Below are 21,596 nucleotides of genomic sequence, written 5' to 3'. Positions count from 1 at the left end.
TATGAATGTATATGCGCTGAACTGTGAAAAGTAGGCCCTATGCAAACAGTATTTCGTTTTCGCCTGTTACACATTATAGCAAGAACATGGAAAAAAGTTCTCCAAAAAGTCAAGGGCGGGTAGATATGATCGTGCATTCGTCTGAGTTGGTTCAAATTGACTACCAGTGCCTTGCATTGACATTTTCCAATTATCTCCCATTTATTTGCAGGCTACAGTTCATCTTCATCTGTTGAATAGTCTGAAAGAGTGGACGACATCTATGATATTCTAGAAGCAGCACAATTTAGGCTACCTAATAACTTGCGCAATCGACGATGAGTGGCTCAAAGACATATATGGATGTACCAAGTCTAGCAGACGACTTCGGCCGTGCGTCCTCAGAACGGACAGTGGACATCGATCAGCCGTTAGATTTATCTCTGAAGGCCAACGAGCCGGTACCCGTGGTAACCTACATTGATAACGTACCTCACGTATCTCTCGTCAATCTGTCGGATGCTGCGCTGCATTCGGCCAGACATTTGTCAGATCAGTTTCCCGTGGGAGGGTACCAGCAGAATGGCGTCACTCCCGCGCAGATGCAGAGACAATTTGCTCAGGTACAGCCCCAGCATGCCCCAGTTGTTCATGATGGAACCCTCACAAAAGAACAACGACCGCAAATGCTGCAGAAAGCACAACCGAGCAACGTGGATCTCTCATTAGAGATGAGAAATTCCAAAAGTCATGTGGAGACGTCTGGAAACAATCAGGAGGAGGCGAACAATCTGTCATTTCAGGAGCAAGTGACGCAAGCAGCCCAGGCTGCTGTGAGGAAGGCTATCGAGAGGCAAGCACTTGCCAAACAAGTCGCAGCCAATGAAGCAAAAGGCTCACAACGTACGAACGTCTCCATGGGGGGTTCACATAAACCGGACACATTTCCTCATAACGATGTTCCTCAGAAGCGGTTCCGAAGACGTCGCACGGCCTCCGTAAATCCGATCCAGAGACAAATTCCAAGTAACGACATTGGGATGATTCTAAGACAGAGAGAGCTGGCCGAGCTGGCAGCCAAACCCAATGGCGTTTACGAGAGAGCTCGCAATGAGGTCCTACACCCACCTAATGAACCATCCCAAGGTTTCCCTCGCCCTTCACGAACACTTTCAATGAACCGCCAAAATATGACAAAAGCAGCATACGATTTCTCCCCTGCCGCTGCAAGAGAGCGACTTCCCCAAGGCCCAGTGCAATATGAAGATCCTCTTCAAGCATCGGCCTTTAGTTTCGAAGCGAATCTCAAACTGAGGGAGCAGGAAATTCTCAAACAACAACGTGAACTCCTTTTACTTCGGCATCAGAAGCTCGTGGAAGATATGAAGTATAATCGCAAACTTTTAAGCGAGAGAGAACGACAACGAAAAGCGCTACTAGAAGAAATGAGAAAAAGACGCAACGCTCATCGGATGGTGCCTCGTACGGGTGATTACTTAAAGGCAATGGCTTCTTATAGAGCATCGCGTGGTTACCAGGTTCCTAGAAATCATCGTGTTAATTCCTCACCTCCAATGCCCGGTCAACTTCCTCAGGGGTCATATCTACAAGAGCATCCTCAGTCTGCCCCTCCTACCAATGGGTTTATGAGCTCCGCCCGTACTGATAACAACCTGCCTCTTTCTGACCAAAGCTCCCTTTCAGTCACTCTGGGGCGCAAGCGACCGTCACCATTATATCAAAGCAATGTCCTTCCTTCAAAGCAACAGTTAAATGAAAGAATATGGCAAAATTCGAACGCAACTGAGCCGGTAGAAACAACCAGCAGAGCCCAGCAGCAGATGTTCCAACGACAACTGGAAACAACCTGGAGGTCCTCACTGCTGGGAGCCTCGGAAGGGAAGCAGGTGATGGGTCAAATGACCAAGGAACGACCGAATCGGTCTCAGTCGTGGGACAGTGGCGTCCGAAACTTTAATCTTTCGCCGGATCGTACTGCTATCAATCCTCCAGAACGTATGCCAGCGAGGGTTGGGGACAGAGTTGATGAAACTATCTTTGAAACGACATCTAACTCATGCCATGGCACAACTGCCAATCAGCTCTTAAACGAGAAGAGACAGTTCCAGGACTTGACCCCTATGGAGACCACGCAGCAAAATGCGCCAGTAGATGTTTTCCGAGATAAGTCACATATGCTCGACCAGCCACACGCCACAAATCCTTTTCGTCTCCATCTCACTTCTCAGTTTCCCGGATGTGAGGGCTCTAAATCTCCTTGGACACACCAATCCGAACAAACTGGACACTGCGAGGAGAAACTGCCTTCTTACGAAGAGACCTTAGCAGCCCAACGGGAACTGAGAGAAAGCAGGAACCAGGAGGAGAAACTAACCTCAGGTGACATCTCAACCATGGCCAAACGACTGTTATCGTCGAGTCAAGAGTGGCTGAAGCAATATTTCAACCAAGAGGGGACTCGACAATCTCCCGATGTCCCGATTCATGGGACTTCAGATTCTCCGCAGCTAGGATCAAACGTCGAGCAGTCGGCAGTGCTCCAGAGCCCTCTCTCTTCTTCATCCCCACAGGCTACACCAATTTCTCTCTCAACCAACACGCACTCCCATGAATTCACTGCTACAACACCAGATTTGTTTACCTACCAACCGACTCTTCCGATGGACGGAAGCACTGTCGGACACTTTCCTGGTGATTGCGATTCTGGCCCTTCTTCCTTGTACTTGGGAGATCCGGAAACTTCAAATTGCCCTTCCGTCGTTAAGTCGGAAGATGCCGAGCCAGCGACGAGGATCTTTGATCAACAAAACCTAAGCCCGTTGAGGGCTCCGGATACCAAACTGTCGCTTTATTCCTCGGAATGTTTCCAAGTAACATCACCGTTCCCGGCCACACGTGGCCAGACGCAAGGAGATGCCGTAGCTATTGAGAAGACGACCTCTTCTGATGTGGATGCTGACACAAGTGAAATCCAGGAAGTTAAGGTTGAAAGAGATCAAGATCTGGCCGATGAGGTTCTCACCAGTTGGTACGAGGAAGCAGCAGGAAAGCACCCCACGCTGATGGACGAAACAACGCTGCAGGTTGGTATCAGAGACAATACAAAAATAATAGACAAATCTTCATTTTGCAATCACTTACAATGTCTGACAATAAGTCTTGAAGATAAACACCATGCTTCATTTCCCGGCGTAAATGACCCTGTGGGGGCATAAAGTTTGCCTTAAAGAAGTATGCTCATTAAATGTACTGGAATTACACCAGGAAAGACGAAAACAAAAAGTATTCGAAAAGAACACGAAAAAGTTACGCTTTTGACTTTTGTCCTTTGTGAAGGATCTGGCAAGGTGTCATCCTAGAACGGTTGGGAATACACTTCAAAATGTACAGCCGAGTGTTCAGGTTGCAACCCATTTGTATCATCTTTATAAACGTGAAGTAACTTAGATTCAAGATGAGAAGTTTTAGGCCATTTTGGTCATTTAAACGACTGCTCATGAGCAATCTTTTGTCCTCTAATACGAAGCTCTTTTGACTGATGATTGCATGACTGGATTAGGTTGGCACGATTTACTCGATAGTCATCACTATATCTCCCCAATTCTTGTTTCAGGGAAGCCACAATCACATCCCTGAATCTGGGGAACAATTCCCCGGGACAGCTGAGATAACATGTGCTGGCGGAGGCGGGACCGTGATGAGAGGAAAGGAAGTAAGGAGGAGAAGGAGGAGGAGGAAAATGAGCAAGTTCAAAAGCCGTGCAAAACTCCAACGCAGCATTTCAGCCGTTAATAGTAAGTGTCGGCTCTACTAAAAGAATCACACGCACAAACACACACAAACATACAAGTGAATGAAAAATAAAGTAGAAGAAAAACAAAACAACGAGATCATGAAAAGACAGCATCTCTAGACTCCACGTGTGGCACGTGAAGATACCCCCTGCACGGCACATTAATCCTTTGCCTCTGAAATGTTGCAAGCCCAGCCTAGATAGCACACGGCACGTTTCATTTCAGCAGGTAAGAAGGTTAACTGTGTGTAAAAGGAAAGAGGAACCATATCATGCAGGTTTGTGTGTGTGTGTGTGTACTGCTGCTTTGTTCGTGGAGATATGCAGGGGCCATAAATCACGAATTCACTAAATAAAGATCCGCCTTGTACGCTGCACTTTGAACTATACTGACCTCAATTGTCATAATGTCATTGTCAAGTTGACACACATTACTATGTGTGCTTGGAAATGTTTTGACGCGGGCACGTCGACAAATCAACGTGTATACCAATTATGTCTCCCAAAGAATTGAGATCTTTTTAGTATAAAAACACTGGGCAAAGACCTGTACATCAAATGTGTGCAGCTTCTCACTAAGTGGTTACTGAAACAAAGATGGTTGTTAATCTTGATGTTAGCGTCAGTGATTCACAAAATGTAGATGCCGTTGTGTTTGCGATGTCCTCGAGAGAAACACATAAATAAATAGATTTTTCTCCTTCGGCCGTTCTCTTTCATCTTTTTATGTCCGCTTCCTTTTTTTTTGTGCGGTATTGGTGTATGGAAATGAAAGCATTGAGGGAGACTGACAAAAGCTCTCAGGCATTAAATCAAGAATAATCAATTTTTGTTTGTTTATAATGTATGTGTGAGTTTGTCGATAGAAATACTTTATTTCCATATTTACATTTCCTAGCACACAAGCAATAAGGAGCCAGAAACTTTAAACTTGAAAGGTTTAAGTAAACATATATTAAACATTACTCATCCAAATGAATGTGTATAATGATAGTGAAATACTCAATTCAGAGCAATTCCTAATATGGCTTGGAATCGATATCTTTATGATAAGACATCTTCTTTTTTTCTTGCTAAATCCAGCAACCCCTAAAAGTGGACGCAGGCCTGGTCGACCACGGCGTTCTGATTCAGCACCATCTATGCTCAGTATGATTACAGCGAAACGGCAGAGATTTCAGGACTTCGTGCCAACCATTCTACCCAGTCGGACCCGTAACGCCGGATCAGGTAACGCCGGATGGTCCTTCGAACCTTCTTACAAAAAGATTGCCAAGAAGTTGAATGTAATTGAAGCGTTGATTTCTTTGAGGCTATATACGAAGTGCCATATGTCAGGCCATTGCCGTATTATCGACGAAAATTAATTAAGATTCGTATTTTTTTCTTAAATGGAAAATAAAGTAGGAAGAAACAGATGTTTGTGAATAGTTTGCACCTTACTTAATCGTTACTATATCTTTATATCGGCATTCTATCTTGGTTTTTTTTTCTCTGTTGGGCATGTATGCTATGCCGGAAGGGCATTTCATAGTTCCCATTCCCGTGTGTAACGATGACAGTAGAAACACCCGCCAAAAGCATGAAAATGTTTGCTAACTGTAGATGCAGTCTAACCTGAAGTGTAACCCTTTTTGTGCAAGGGACTTTGGACAGTGTTTACAATGCTATGGAGTTTTTGTGTTCATCGGAACTCAAAGCACAAGGAGGGTTTAATGACAACGTGTAAATGTTATGTTTGCGTTATTAGAAAAAAAAGCAAATCTCTCACGATGTTTCGGTTTGTTTCTGTTTTGTTGCAGGTCACTGGCAGAATTATCGCTTGATGTACGATTCCAGAAATATCCAATACGAGCTGGAAATTGAAAGGCAAAGAAAGAAAGTCATGAGAAGACGGCAGCGTCTTCGAATCAAACACACCTCTGGGAGCTTAAGCGCTCTGGATACAGACGAGGCCGAGGGCGTCGTGCCAACGGCGGTCAAAAGGCGGCCACGCGGGAGACCTCCAAAACGAAGGAAAATCAAAGAAAATAGTCGCGAAGCCGAAGACGAAGTAGAGCGCGAGTCGGTGGATGAGCCGTCGTGCTCCTATCTGCTTGATGATGGACATGAAGTAAAGGACCTTTATCCTCTGAGAGTTGTACTGGACGAAAATTGCTCGAACCATATCAAGATGAAATTCCTAAACGTACGAAGCATGCAATCTCACAAGTTCAAGGAGGGAGCGCCGAAACGGCACCGACGAGGAAGACCGCCCAAGTCAGTGAAAAAGAGGATGGCCCTCAAACAGCAGAGTCTCACCAAGATACCTTCTCCTCGTCAACCCCCCGTACTAGAGCCAATGCCGAGTTGTGACAAGGAAAATGAAAGCACCCCCGATGACGTGCCGCAGGTAAATGCAGACGTAAGGACTGCCCCATCCCCGTCCATCGGGCAATGAAGACAAATGTCTCCTTTAACGCCGTTCCCTCAAATCAAACAACCACCCGATGAAGAATTGAATACCCAAATAGTTAATGTCTATTGGAGTTTGTTAGAGAAAGTGTTTCGGGAAAGGGATCGGCTACCCCGGCTACCCGATCAGAAGTTCGCCCCGACAATGCTCTGCTACTTCCGCGATTCGGTGTTCTTTCCTTCTTGTTGTTTCTGCTTTTCAAATGTTTCAACATTTTGTTGACGTCTCGGCACATCTTTGTAATTATTTGATAATTGCCACGCGTTTCAGACGCCTTTTTTATTTGATTCTGCAATATCGTTGTTGAAATATAGGGTTCTACCAGTGACGTCACGGAATTGAAGCTGACATCTTCCGAATATTTCGAGACATCTGCATCGCGACCTGAACCGCCTTTAGGTAATAACCTTGGAGCGGCTTCACTTTTCGACTGAGGCTCGTTTGTTTAAAGTTACCCTAAGCACTATTTATTTTATTTTTTTTTCACAATGCATGTTAATGTGTACAGAAAAATAATGATATTAAAATGAACATTGAAGAGAGCACTAGGAAATTCTCAGCGAAAGTAAGGAAAGAGTCTACGGTAATTGCTGTAAAAAATGACCTTCATTAGAAAACCTAGTTCTTCAACATGTACTCTGAGGTTGTAATTGCTCGCAATTACAGAATAACTTCGAGATTGCAGACCATTCATGTCTTGATCAGATAATTGTTGTCTGTATTGATGATACTGAATAGTGGCAATAATCTGAGATTGTCTTCTTAAAGAAATATTTGACAATATTACTTGTTACGAAACACCTTAAGCTATGAAAATTTTTCGGTTGAGTATTGAGTGCATTAAATGTTGCACTTTTCTTTTACCTTGACGTTGCTATTATATACGATTTCTAGAGCAAAGAACCCTCCAATTACTTCTTTTCATGTGATCTTTAGATAATCCAGGTATAACTCTCAATTTGCCTTTTTCCTCCCACATGTAGAAATGACAAAAATGATCATAAACAAGACACTTGGTGAAACGCCGCTTCATCGAGCAGCCATTTTAGGAAGCCTAGTAAGTAGCACTAATCTAATATTTTCTTTGCTTACCCCTTGACTTGATTGCTGACAGTGGCTGGGGAATTTACTCGAAGATGTCTAGTCAACTCAGACCAGTGTAAAATAGACCAAGGAGGTACTAGGCTCTTCTTGGCTGTTCTGGTTCTGTGGATGAAATCGCGGAGGGGGGGGGGGGGGGAGGGGGTGGGGGAGGGGCTGGGGGCGGGGGGACAAAGATGAAAGTCTCATAGCTGCTTACTCCTAAGCATTTGCGTTTGTTTCGTTTAGTTTTAACTGGCCATTAAAAGAAAATTTGACCCAAAATAGGCCCGCAATTTTTTTTTCTCAAAAGTCATGGGTTTTCTTGTTTTCTTTTTATTTCGATTCCCCCTTTTTGCAGCCCCATGAAAAAGTAATAGAAGTGGTAATGATGAATGCAATGACAATCATATTTTTATTGATGATGATGATACTGCAACGACATCAACCACTACTACTACTGCTACTACAGTACTACTTCTACTACTGAAGTATTTCTATTACTACTACTACTACTACTGCTACTACTACTACTACTACTACTACTAAAATGACAATGGTTTAAAGTATCAATGGCATGATTTTTGATCGAATATTACTCTATCGGACTATTCCATCCATACGTGCAGGAGGTCGTATCGTACTGTGTAGATTATCGTGTGGTGGATGTGAACGCGCGTGACAACGCAGGCTACACGGCGCTACATGAGAGCTGCGTGCACGGCCATCTGAACGTGGCGCAGTATCTACTCGGCCATGGAGCGGAAGTGAACGCGAGTGCCGCTGACGGAACGAGGTAAACAAACAACAAACAAACAAACAAGCAAACAGCAAAGACAGACTATCCTCCTAAAAAATAAAAGCCATCTATATAAGACCCTTCTATGAACTTGACTAATATATTAGTCATACGAACATTAATTGATATTGTTTATACATACACGGGCCGAGGAGGCTGTTTTTTTTTCCCTTCTTATTAAGGGGTGGTGAAGGGGCCTTGGGCAACGTCCGGAGATCGTAGCTGTGGTGAAAATACGTTTCTAAGGTTTTGAAGACCTTTGATGGTTTTGCTGTTTCATAATGTAGGTTTCTCTTTTGTTATAACCACCTGTCATATCAACAAGAAAAAAAAAATGAGTGTGGAAGTGTGATATTTGGTGACATCAAAGATGTCGTAACGATCTAAGACCCTTCTTTCCTCCACCTAGGCCAATACATGACGCTGTAGACAACGACCGGGTGCAACACGTCCGTCTCCTCCTCTCCTATGGGGCGGATCCGCTCCTCCCTACCCACTCGGGCCGCAGCACGACACAACTCGCCCCACATAGGAGTGACGCTATGAGGACATTACTTCTTGGTAGGCATCTCCTACACCATTATAGAGTGTATCTAAGCATTGAAGGATAGAACAGTCTTACGAGGTATATTTACAATCTCTTAAAATATCCTTTTTCGCTTTTGAATCCAGGGGAAAATGTCAGGGTATCAATTAAAAATACACATTCAACATGCACTTTTGTGTACTTTTCGACTGCGTTGTATTTTGATCTAAGTGTTATAGAAATAGCAATGACTAGGTAATAGTAAAGATTATTTAGGCACGAACGAGTCATGACGTCACTGTGGAAAATAGTAGACTAGAGAGTCTTCATGTTTACCCTCACCTCAGTTCATCATTAAACTAATCAATTTTAGGGAGATCTTGTCGGGTCTGAAACAAAGACTGTAAAACTGAAGATGAAATTTAAAAGCAAGCCAAAAAAACAAACAAACAAACAAACAAACAAACAATGAAATAATGAATTCCATTCCTTCTGATCAGGTTATCTTCGGGATGTAAACGGGGATCGTGCCACACTCGAGTATTCACAACAGAGAACATTGGATTACCAATGGAACTTTAGTGGCTCGTGTTCCGCGTTAGGTGGGTATTTCACACCAAGTTTCTTTTGTTGCTCTTCTGTCAATGGCATATGAAAAAAAAAATGTTCTGAATGAGACTTCTCGTCTGACTTTTGGCATATATATACACAAAAAGACACGCAAATTAAACACAAAAATCTACATAGATACTGTCCTATTCTTTTTACAACCCTGTTTTCAGAATAATAATGAAAACATATACATAACGAATCAAAGTACGTGAAAACCTTTGCGATAATATAACAATGAAATTGAATACCGCATACTTCCTGTAATGATAAGATTGAGATTTTAATGAAGAACTGTGGTGAATTCATTTTACTGGCTGTATGTGTATCAAGGATGCTGATAGATCTTATACGTATACCAAAATATCATGTTTACTTCGGATATCCTTTCGAGGGCGCAATATGATCCGAATAATAGAATGATAAACGGCATCATTGCCAACGAAGATTAATTCCGACTCTTTCGGTTCCTTTATAGATAATCTTTTCTATAGGTCGTGCCAGTCTGCATAGCTAGTGCATTATTCAGTTTTTCACAATGTGTGGACGTACTTGGTGTATAAATGAGTTATATCATAATGTCTATAGATGCATCGGCGCTGTCGCCAGCAGACCTTTTCGCTGAGGGACCTGAGCTGGAAGAGAGTGACGAGAAAAACCACATCATGTCAATAGACGAAGGAGTTGTGGTAGAGTTCAGCGAAAAACCGATGCTTCCGACGGTGAATATGTGGATGGATGACCGAAATAGGTGGGCAGTTTGGACATTAGAAATGAACTACGACAGAAAAGGCATGCTTGGTAACATAAATAACAATATAAAAGCAAAACAGGTGTCACGTAAAATTGTATATAGAGTCAAGGTTGCTTTTAGACTTTGTAATTACTGACACATCATGACAGTATTTAGTAAAAAGGCTTACGTATTTATCATCATTAACTTATACTCATGTCATTTATAAGTAGAGAAGAACGCTGTAATTCCATCAAGCATTTGTTTTTTCGATGAATGGGTGAAACGTGTTCTTTCTTTTTTCAAATGATCGTGATGTAATCTACTTCCTTTAGTAATGTAATATCAGTCTGATTAATCGAAAGGATGTTGCCACAGACAGACAGACAGGCAGACAGACAGACGCTTTAAAAACGATCTCTGGGCATTTTTAATACACTTTTATAACTCTGCCTAACATACAAGATGTAATCTGTTAAAAAATAACAAGAATTGCATCGCATTTAAATTGTTCAGTTTCCTGGAGAATGTTTGAAATGTGTTGGAGCCATCTAGTAGATTTGGGATTTGCAACGAGAAACAGCGTAAATGCTAGTTGGGGAGTTGCTTTTACAGAAGTAGCCAATGCCTTACTATCAGTTTCTACTGTACAGGGGATAAGAAACATACAGGAAGATTTTTGGTTGTTAATTTGACGTATACCAACGTGCGAAATGTCCAATCTTTGCTTCTCATAATCAGATACGGATCGAAAAGTGAATCTATACGAATTAATGAATCTTTAATATGCCACAGATATTGCAACTGGATATTGCTGGAACACGTGGCAGACCGATTGGGCGTGTCGCGCGAAGAGCTCCTGGCGTCGCACCCGGAACTTCGTCCCGTCACGCTCCCAGCCGACCACTTCTGGCAGAGCGTGAGAGAGTCGCAGGTGGCCAGGGCCGAGTTTTCGTCGTGGAACGGAGACAAGACCGACAGCGACCCCGCATGCTCGGCGTCGACCAAACAGGAGGTGACACTATTGGTGCTTGACGATACGCTGAGAGAGATATTGGGTGTTACAGTGGAATATGTTTGAGACACCACTTTGCAAGATTACAGAGGCTAAGAAGTTCAACCGTCTGACAGCTCGTGAAGAGTGATTATACATCCGCGATGTTTGATGGAGCTTTTGGACAGTCATGACGGCGACCTTTAATGAACATCTACACCAGTCCCATGTACAAGGCACCAAAACGTAACATAACCGGTGCTGAATGAGCGTACCCACTTAGAAGTCAATCTTATCTCAAGATAGTTTATCTTGATCTCAAAAGTTGTGTGGGTTTTTTTCGAATTCAGATGGTCTTTGGGGCGTTTGCTCTTTTGTTTTTCCATAATATTGCAGTGATGGTACTTTTTAGTTCAAGAAACAATGAGAAAAGAGTGGAGGTTAATACTGCTCAAATCCTTAGAATTAGCTCTTCGCGCGTATGCTACGCATTTTACTTGAAGTCGTGAGAAACCGTTATATCTATAAAATCATAGGCCATTGAAATGCGGTTGCATGCCGAGAGATGGGAAAAAACTTACCTACCTGTGTGTGTCGTCTACGTGGAGATATTGGTCTCTTGATTAATCATAGTGATTACTGTATGTTAAAATACAGAAGTGGACAGAGTGCAAGAGGTGAGGCGGAAATTATTAGTGCAGTTTTTTATGTAAAATATGATAAGCCACATCGAAATGATGTCGTTGGGTGACTGCAGATTCGACACATAATTTTGTGTTTTTGTTTGTTTGTTTGTTTTGTTGTTGTCGTTGTTGTTTTTTGTTTTTTTTTTGTTGGGGGGGGGGGCTACAAATGTGATCGCGTTTAAGCGGATTGTGAAGTGTACATAATACGATCAAAAAATGATCTCAATCACAATCGACTACACCGACATGACATGGAAGCAACAGGGTATTACTTAGTCAATTTCTGTCTCTTTTAAAAGTAGTGGAAAATGAGCAAAGAAATGGGATTCCATCGGGATTCGAACCCGAGACCTCCAGATGCTAGCCCGGTGCTCTACCGACTGAGCTATAATAGAAAGCCCTAGTTCAGTGTTCGTCCCAGAAACCCTAAATTCTCAATGCTCGGAATGCTCTTTTAAAAGTACGTGTAAATACATGCCGACAAAGTCGGAGGACACAGCAAAGGAAATAAGACACAGTCAGGGTTATTTTTACTTTTTGTTCTCCTGTTTTCGGGTAGATCTACTGATCTGCAAGTATTATTTGAAAATGTTTTCGGGAGATGGGTGTATTTCTCACCGGGTTCATTCAAATGAAATGTCCGCGTTGACAGACTATTTGGAAGACAAAAACAAATCACGATAACATACTGTAAGAATGATGACAAATCTTTGAATTGTTAGTACATATTCCGTACAAATAAGTATAATATAGTTTGTACATATAATCTCACGCTTTTTATTTTTCTTTTGTGCATCACAGGGTAATATTACCGAACTTTTGTCACATTGTGTCAAAACGGAAATGCATGTTTATGTTGCTCAAGTGCCTTTGATGTTCCAGAACCTTCTGGAAACATGGATATGAGCTTGATGGGTGTGTAAAGCAGGAAATGTTATCTCACATTAAAACCACTGACATGTATTAACGGTCATTAGTTTCCTCTACTTTCTGTTTCATCAAATTAAACGATGTGATGATTGGAGCAATTCATGATTATGTTTCAACACTTCTTATCACGTATAAATGGTTGTCTCAGATAATATGTCAGAGGATTGACTTTACTAAGGGTCTTTCGTTTTGTTTTAAGTCTATAGACCTGATATGGAATGATATTGTTGATAATGGTTTGACATTTTTTTCCTACCAATCTTGTCTGTGCACATGTCCTCACGTCTCCCTAGCAACACTTTCATTGTCTCTACCATTGCGTATTCATTTATTTCATATCTGCATATTTGTGACTGAGTATTGTTCCGCGATGTCACAAAAGTGTCATTAGAGAACTTTTAATAGATCTGCGACGCGAACGCTTAGACGACGCAGCCTCCCAGGTTGTGTTGGGCAATGGACACAGCCAGTGCCGTGTATTGCTTTGTTTTACTTTTTTTTTTTAATTTCAGCCATTTGTATACGGCACTGCAAACAGCTGTCTCGCGCATGTGCACAACACCATTTTTTGGCTATTAATAGCGTCGCAGAGCTACGGATCAATAATGTTCAGTATAAATATGCAGGCCGACGTCCTATTAATCCTCATCTCGCCGAATGAGCGTATGCAGGCCTTGGGTTTCTTTTGTGCCTTTAATTCCTCATCGGAATCCCACTCAGATATTGGGTGTAATAATGGTTAGTTGCTGTTATTTGGTTCTGTCAGACATTCAGTGTATGTGTGTGTGTGTGTGTGTGTGTGTGTGTGTGTGTACACGACATTTTTGGAAGCCGAATGAGGCGAATGAATTCGATATGTACATGTATTAATATCAGCGACTGATCTGTTTTATTTTATCTTATCTTATTTCATCTATTTATTTTTTTTGTTGGGGGGGGGGGTTGTTTTTTGGTTGTTTTTTTGTTTCGTTTTTGGTCTTTTTAAATGGAGAATTGTTTTCAGTGCTTATGAATATTCACCCAGAACTTCTTGTAGCACAAGATATTCAGCCATAAGGGAAAATTTTTGAAGTTCCATTCGTATGCTTTTGCCCTGCTTTCCAACTTACCGAAATGTAACGACTTTTAATTCAGCAGTTCAAGAAATAGAATAAGACTTACAGCCCAATAGGAATGACATAGGTGTTTTTTTCCCCTTCTGGGGGCGTTTCATAAAGCTGTTCGTAAAGTTACGAACGACTTACGAGCGACTGGTGATCAGTTCTTGTGCTGAATTATGGAAATTCTGATAAGTATTATAGCACATCAGAACTGATCACCAGTCGCTCGTAAGTCGTTCGTAACATTACGAACAGCTTTATGAAACACCCCCTGAAGTATTCTTTTACTCTCATCGTAAGAAAAAAGAAACGAAAAGAATAATCATAGTGCCTAAAACGTATATAGTTTCCTTATGAAAACTCTAAATAACGCTTTTTACATAAATTATTGTTATTTTACGTGTGTATGTTTTATAGCGAAGTACGTACTTACACGCATCATGTACTTTTCCTCCCTTGTATTCTATGGCATACGCACTGGTCACCTATCAAGAAACGGCCAACATAATAATGTTAATGTGCCATGATGTAGTGTGGTGTACACTCATTTAGTGTGTTATATTATTCTGTGTACATAATTGTGTATAAAATTTTGTAAAAGCTTTGTTGAACAATCTCTTGTATATTTGCAAATGCCTCGGGAATGAAAGTCATACTTTCGTTATGTAGGGATACACTGTACCTATACAACTGTATAAATAAAGAAACAAGAAAATAATCGCCTTAACCTCGTGTGCGTTTGACAAAGTGTTCTATTCTATCAAAGAAAATAAACACAAACACATACACACATACGCACACATACGAATACACACAAGGTGTGAATTTGAATATGTATACATGTGTGTGTATAATATTATGTATGTGTGTGTGTGTTTACACAGTGTCTACTCGACGGCCGTAGTGTTGAACACGGTTGTCAAGTGTTTCAGGGAGGTGAGGCGAATTTTTCGTCTTGCCTCCTTGGTTGTTCTGAGGACTCTAACACGAAACACACTATCAAACACTTTCAGGTTTAATTCTAAACGGTTTTATTTGTAAAAAGTGTCAACAAACAAGCCGTGAACGGGACAATAAATTATGTACAAGTATACAACACGCGCAAAACTCTTGAAACCAACAACAACGTCAATAAATTACGGCGAGAAAGTCGAAACAACGTAAAGAGGAACGCACACTGAAAATACCAAAAAAGGAAACCGCGAGCTTGTAATTACATACGATATAAGTACAAGATAATGAATCCGAACCGGATATGTGACAGAACACGTAGAACACAATTAAACCAACAGGTGCTGTTAAACTTTGTATAACAGAGTATCGCGTCGACGCAAAGCCATAAGATACCTTTCACTGTAAGAATTTAAATGTTTATTTCCCCAGACTACTTATGAAAAATTATATTTTTATACATATCCGTCTTTTTACACGGAAGAAGAAAAAAAAAAGATGAGGAGGATCCGGAGATTTTGAACAGTCTGGAATTAACACGAGGCAGACTATAGTATCCTCGTAATACCACAGGGTAGAAATGGCTAATCGTGCAGCACTAACAACCGGACATAGGCCGTAATTATCATGACATAAATGATCGTACTTTCCCTTTTAGTACTCTAATTGCTCAGTCAAGACATTATATATCCGAATGACTCTCCCTTCGTAACATTTTCTCCCCCCCCCCCAAAAAAAAAGAAAAGAAAAGAAAATCCAATGAGACCACAGTCGAAGTCCTTTAACTATGCAATAAGTATTTACAGTAACTATTTCACGCTGGAGTCTTGCACACTGAAAATATAGTACTGACCAAAAGCTTCACACGAAGCATCAAAGTTGTTTTTGCGTGTGTGCGTGCGTGTGTGTGTGTTGGTATTACTGATCTGAATCACAACTAAACCATACTCATCGTTAAATACAAAACAAGAAAAACACGTTACAAAAGCCTATGCATGATATCTTGCGGCTGCTTCAAACCACGGAATACCACACCACTGTCATGACTGTAAATCACCAATCTATTGCTGTTTGTGGAAGAATAAGTCGGAACGAAAAGGGTCTAGAACCTTGATCTGACGTACGAAAACGAAATCCTCTCCGATGTGAGGTGGTCAATCACCAAATCTGAAGACGAGTATCAGAACGTGTACCACAGTTTATAAGTATCAAAACGTTGTTTAGGTCCACTTTGGTGATGAATGTCTGTTCCATGTCAAACATCGGAAGAAACTACCCCCGCATTCTGCCAGCTGCAGATAGCTTGGCAAAGGCGTGTGCTCTGACGCCTAGCAACAGAGTCGCATCTGGCGACTACCTAAAGTGTTCGATCTCCACGCCTAGCAGGTTCCTGAGCTCATCGTCCAGTTCGACTATAGTCACCTCCTCCCCCTTGGCGGACGGTTCGGAGGTCGGGCAAGCCCTTCGCAGACCGGCGGCTGCGCAGGGAAACGACGATTGTGACACTTGCGACTCCTGCACGGACTGCTGAAACTGTTCGACCGGGAGAGTCACGGGAACGACCTTGGGGTGCTTGGCGAGCAGTTCTTCGGGGGTGAGGGACAGACGCTCAGCTACATGATCCAACATCAGCCAGTTGCGAAACCTGAAAAGTGTGGCGGAGCAGTGTTAGTTCTAGGCTTTGCTTTTGCTTATCGCTTTTGCTATCGATAGTATTTAAAAGAAAATTAGGCAATATGTAACGAATGAAATTGAAAAAAAAAAATCCCAGAAGCTCATATATTACAAAGTCGTGTCTTTAGACGGATTTGATTTTCAACTACCATAATGTTAAAATATTAAAAAGGGCGCAATTCAGACAAACGTCATTATTCAATTCAATTCAATTTATTCAGAATTTTCTGCATTATATTACAAATGAAATACATGTACAGTCATTCTTTTTTCGAACACAATAAGGCATACAATCTGAACATTCGAATATAGTTGAAATTTACTTGTATACAATGGACTGTTAACAGATTGAAGAAAAAAAAACACGTCGATTTGGAGCTACTCAGGATAATGGTACAAAGAAGGATATCTGACTGAATTATGAGACAATGTATTGTGGGATGTAAATGCAGAAGGCTGTCGTCAAATAAGCAAATAAATTTAGCTTAAAGATACATTAGCCGTTGAAAAACAAAAAACAAAACAAAAAACAAAAACGTATGACACATATATCATGACGTCGTATTGTGCACTTAACGAGAAAGAAGCCAGGTTGTCCGCTATTCTGGCGTTATATTTCGGTAATAACAAAATATCATTTAGGTGCAAACGCCAATAATATCTGATCAGGAAGAATATTTCTCGAGGCGATACCGGAAGTCAGTCTTACTTGTCCTGGTCCTGAAGACGAAAGTTGAATGACGGAAGGACTGGTTGTTCGCTGATCTCGAAGAATACTCCATCATCCTGTGCCTCGCTAGCGGGCTGACAGCTCTCCTCTTCGGGCGCCGGGGCATCAGCGAAAATGTCGATGTTGGCTTCGCTTGCTGTATCTGCGAGCAGGTGAAAAGAATATCATTTACTAAGTAGAAAATATTGCTTCCTCTGTTTATAAGTCATTGGTAAATCTACAAACGCCTCACATCCGACCAAATGTTAGTGACTTCGAACAATAGATCATAACACTTGAGAAGACTCATTTGAGAAGAATTTCACAAGATTACTTTGGTCTAATAAACAAGCTATTCATAAAAACTGAGTTATTTGAAATCTGAATGTGTTCCTTTCTTTCTCTATCTCCAAAGCAAACTATGATTTACAAATGACATGCGCGTCAAGATGTTTGCGAAAACTGCGATGGCCCAAGATTTACAAATCGGAACGATCTCTCCAAAAAATTATACAAAAAAAAAATCACATAAAATTATTCTTATCACTGCTAACATGTTGTTAGCAAACAGAGGACGAGCGTGCTATCACGGTGTCGTCTGTTTTGATTTCTTCTTTTTTTTTAAACAGATTTATCATCGTCATCATTTTCTTTGCACCATCGGCCGTACGTTGGAGAAAATTACACCGTTCCTTTCATACCATTTGCTATCTACACCTCTTCCCCTCCCCCGGACTGGACGCACAAGAATGCACGACTGTAGATAATTTTTGCCGTTTCGACAACCAGTCTTTAGGCTACTCCTCTATATTTCCCCTCGTAAGGTCAGAGGAGAAGAAACGCCCGAACTTTCCACCCCTTATGGTTAAGTTAACGCATCGAGTCCTTTCGGGTGATGTTCGTTATTCCGAAGGTTCGTTATTCTGCAAGTTCGTTGTTCCGAAGGTTCATTATTCCCAAGGTTCGATATTCCCAAGGTTCGTTAATCCAAAGATTCATTAATCCGAAGGTTCGTCAATCCGAACATGAAATAAGGGTCGTTATTTCGAAGGTTCGTTATTCCGAAGGTTCGCTAATTCGAGAATTAAATAAGGTTCGTTATTTCGAAGGTTCGTGAATCCGAAAATGAAATAGGGGCCTTTCCTGTCTCCGTGTTACACGATGCTACGATGATCTTTCATTGGCAGTTTCGAGACCAATAAAAACCGTAAAAGGCGGGGGGGGGGGGGGGGGGGGGGAACCGAAACAAACATTGTCTTTCCGTGCACGTCAGGGTGTCGATGGCTATATCAGATTCTAATGAAGAGTTTCATCGCAAAATGGGCTAAGCTCACTTGTAACAAAAGAAGAGATATTCTCGAAGTAATAATTACAGATATTCCGTATTCTCCTTTGTTTTCTTTGTTTTTAGAATGCAGCGTTTAATTGCAAATTTAATAAGAAAGGAGTTAGAGCGTTTTTGAGATAAAACTCTTCAAATTCAGAGAGTCAGACGATTCAAGTAAGATAGTAAGTATACAAGGACACCTTATCCAGGTATATCACGTATTTAATATGGGCGGACTCACAATATCTCGGAGCCGATGGAAATATGGCTGCCTTTAAAAAAGAAAATGCGTGCAGGGATGCATATAATGTATTGGAGTGGACCCGAAGTACATGGTAAATAAATTGATCGCTGTTCGGAGATAGCTATGTCGGATACTTGTACGGTACAGCATTTCCAAGAAATTAAAGGCGAGCCACGATTAATGCGCGCGCGGAGGGTTCGCATCGGAATTGACATTCTTGGTTGTTACAGTTATTCATGTGCATAGAAATGCGACATTGAGTAGCCTCCGTGCTCTTACATGGATATTGAGGGCGTTGAGTATAAATGATAGATACTTGTGGAGACGTGGGAAGGGGTAGAGGGTGAGTTTGAATAATTACTATTTTGTCATGGTGCATGAGCATAAAATAATTACCAAAAAGAGAGCACGATCCACTGAAGTTCCACTGGTAGTCCAAAGGTCGCTGAGGAAAGTCCTTCAGTTTGGTCCTATCTCCGTTAACATCTCGCAGGTAACCTATACACATACACAGACACGAAGACATTAAACACATATCATAAGTTTAAAAACAATCAATGATAACAACAACAGCGAACAGAAACCATTAAGAGCAACGAAGTATTCTGTAAAGATGACGCCATATATATATATTTTTTTCTTTTCTTTTTTTCAAGGCATCAGGGGCGGATCCACAAATTCCGTAAAGGTGAGGCGCCTTTGCAAAATTAAAGGGGGGGGGGGGGGAGCGCACGCACTCCCTATTTTTTATTTTTATTTTTTTTTGTTTTAACCAGAAATAAAGAGGGTGCGCGCCCCTCTGGATCTGCCACTGGCCATACCTAACGAGTAAAATTGTGATTTTGCCGCTTGGAAGTTTCGAATCCCTCGATCTATGAAATACCGCCGGCTGGAATGACGTCATCACGAAACTTTGCATGAGTCACGCTTGTTTCCCTTGGCAACGCCCCTTTCTAAAGTCCGATGACTGGAAGATCGCCAGAAAAAATATTTTCTCAACTTCACCTTGCCATAATACCAGAAGTCATCATGCAACGTTGAGTGTACTTTGGGAGAAAATTACAGACAATTCAATTTGTGATATACATTATTTACTCATTCTCCTCTCTGTGATATATATATATATATATATATATATATATATATATAGAGAGAGAGAGAGAGAGAGAGAGAGAGAGAGAGAGAGAGTAAGTTGTCCACGTGTTGACGTGATTATCAAAAACAAAACTGACACAAAATGTTCATGCTGTATTCACCAACAGTTTATTTCAGCACACACATTTTCGAGCGATTCGCTTTTCTTCAAGTGTATCAACACTTCAGAAAGAGCGAATGAGAAAGAGCCAATCGCTAGAAAATTTGTGTGCTGAAATACACTGTTGGTGAATACAGCATGAACTTTGTTTCAATTTTGTGTTATACATATAAATATATATATATATATATATATATATATATATATATATATATTATATATATATATATATATATATATATATATATGTATATATCACAGAGACCAAAATTCAGTGTTCAATGATTCTTATGTCGACTTTCTCTTGTAGCTGACTGACGAATTGCCTGTCGTCATCGACGCCAATTCACACCAATTATTCATTAAAAAAGAAGAAGAAGATATTAGCCATGGTAAAAATCCTCTGTATCTTCGGCATTCCATCCTAGTATTTTTTTTTTTTCATTTTGACGGAATGCGGTCGCGGTTATATGGCGATAGTGACCCTATAGTGAGCCTTAATTTAAGTTTGAACTCTCCGGAATGCGTCAAATCTATCTATTACAATTAACCCATTACCTGCCACATTATTTCCTGTCCACAGGTTTGTGTGCAAAATTTGTGCACATTTGACTCTTTACCACATAAAAGGTTAATGATAATCACTTACCGAAGAGCAGAGTCTTCATTGCGCTGCTCCTAGCGAGAGCCAGTTTGGTGGTCCGGCGGCCTGAGTAGGTAGACAGGAAGGGGTCAGCGCCGTAGGCCAGCAAAAGGCGCATCACCTCTACGTGGTCATTGTCCACTGCGTCGTGAATGGGTCTGGAAGCGGAGGAATGAAGAACGAAAGAAAAATGAAATGGTGGTGAAGAAGACTGGCTCCCCCTAACTGTGAGTTTGAGAGAATGGGTCATGGTCGTTCGCGGAAATTCAATTCAGTTTAATGCACTTCAGTTCCGTTGAAGTCAGTACATTTAAACTCGTTTCAACACAATATTGACTCAAATTCATTGATATCAAATAACGGGGGGAAAAAAACACCACGCAAAGGAATTTGAGGGATGGATGAATTGAAACACAAGTGGACAACATAATGTATTTTGTTAGGCAGCTCACAACAAGCTCTGCTTTTTTGAGGTTCTGCCTTCCTTGTACAATCTTATGTATGTGATTTACAACATGAAAAAGATGGAAAATAAATGTTTTACAAACTTGAACTTGAACTTGAACATACGGCATAAAACACGACAGATGAACATTATTACATCTCTTTTTTATACAAAAAAAAATGAAAAAGCTACTTACACAGTAAATGTCGGGGAAGTAAGAATTATCACCTACCAGAGAGATATCAGAAAAAAGGCATTATGTGCCGATTGAGACCAAACCCTTTTCATGAGAGAAAATAACATTTAAAGGGAAACACGCTTCACGAAATGAAATATATTAAGGGTCGCGGATAGAGATGCATACCAAAATTTGTCAGCTGCATAGCAAATAGAAGAGTAGCTGGTAGAGGAAATGGGTACTTTGCTACAGCGGCTCTATCTAATTCATGGTTCTTGCCACCAGTGAGTATTGACACGAACATCTTTCCAGAAATAGCTCGCTGTTGCGATCAGGCCCTCCTTAGCAAAGTTGAGATGAAAATAGCGGGTAGTGCGACTTCCGCACGCGAAGGCCAACTTTGTGAAAATCTACCTATTATTACAGCTGTGAATGACGAGTTGCTAAGTGCTCCAGATATAGAGG

At 41.2% G+C, this 21,596-nt stretch overlaps 1 protein-coding gene across 1 annotated transcript in view; it reads right to left on the bottom strand.

Moving 5' to 3' along the window:
• Positions 1 to 15,968: 15,968 nt before the first annotated feature.
• Positions 15,969 to 21,596, bottom strand: part of LOC139741753 (uncharacterized) — a 32,761-nt gene continuing 27,133 nt past the window's right edge. The window contains exons 9-12 of the mRNA XM_071652338.1: positions 20,515 to 20,666; positions 19,007 to 19,108; positions 17,040 to 17,202; positions 15,969 to 16,301 (exon numbers count right to left, since the gene is read on the bottom strand). Of these exons, the coding sequence (XP_071508439.1) occupies positions 16,010 to 16,301; positions 17,040 to 17,202; positions 19,007 to 19,108; positions 20,515 to 20,666 (709 nt within the window). The 3' untranslated portion in view covers positions 15,969 to 16,009. The remainder of the gene's footprint in view (positions 16,302 to 17,039; positions 17,203 to 19,006; positions 19,109 to 20,514; positions 20,667 to 21,596) is intronic.

This window comes from Diadema antillarum, unplaced genomic scaffold (assembly GCF_040938485.1).
Source record: "Diadema antillarum isolate AM-2024a unplaced genomic scaffold, OU_Dant_1.0 seq00000951_RagTag, whole genome shotgun sequence".
NCBI classification, from domain to species: Eukaryota; Metazoa; Echinodermata; class Echinoidea; order Diadematoida; family Diadematidae; genus Diadema; species Diadema antillarum.
Note: the sequence above shows the minus strand (reverse complement) of the source record. Positions and strands in the feature narration are given on the sequence as shown.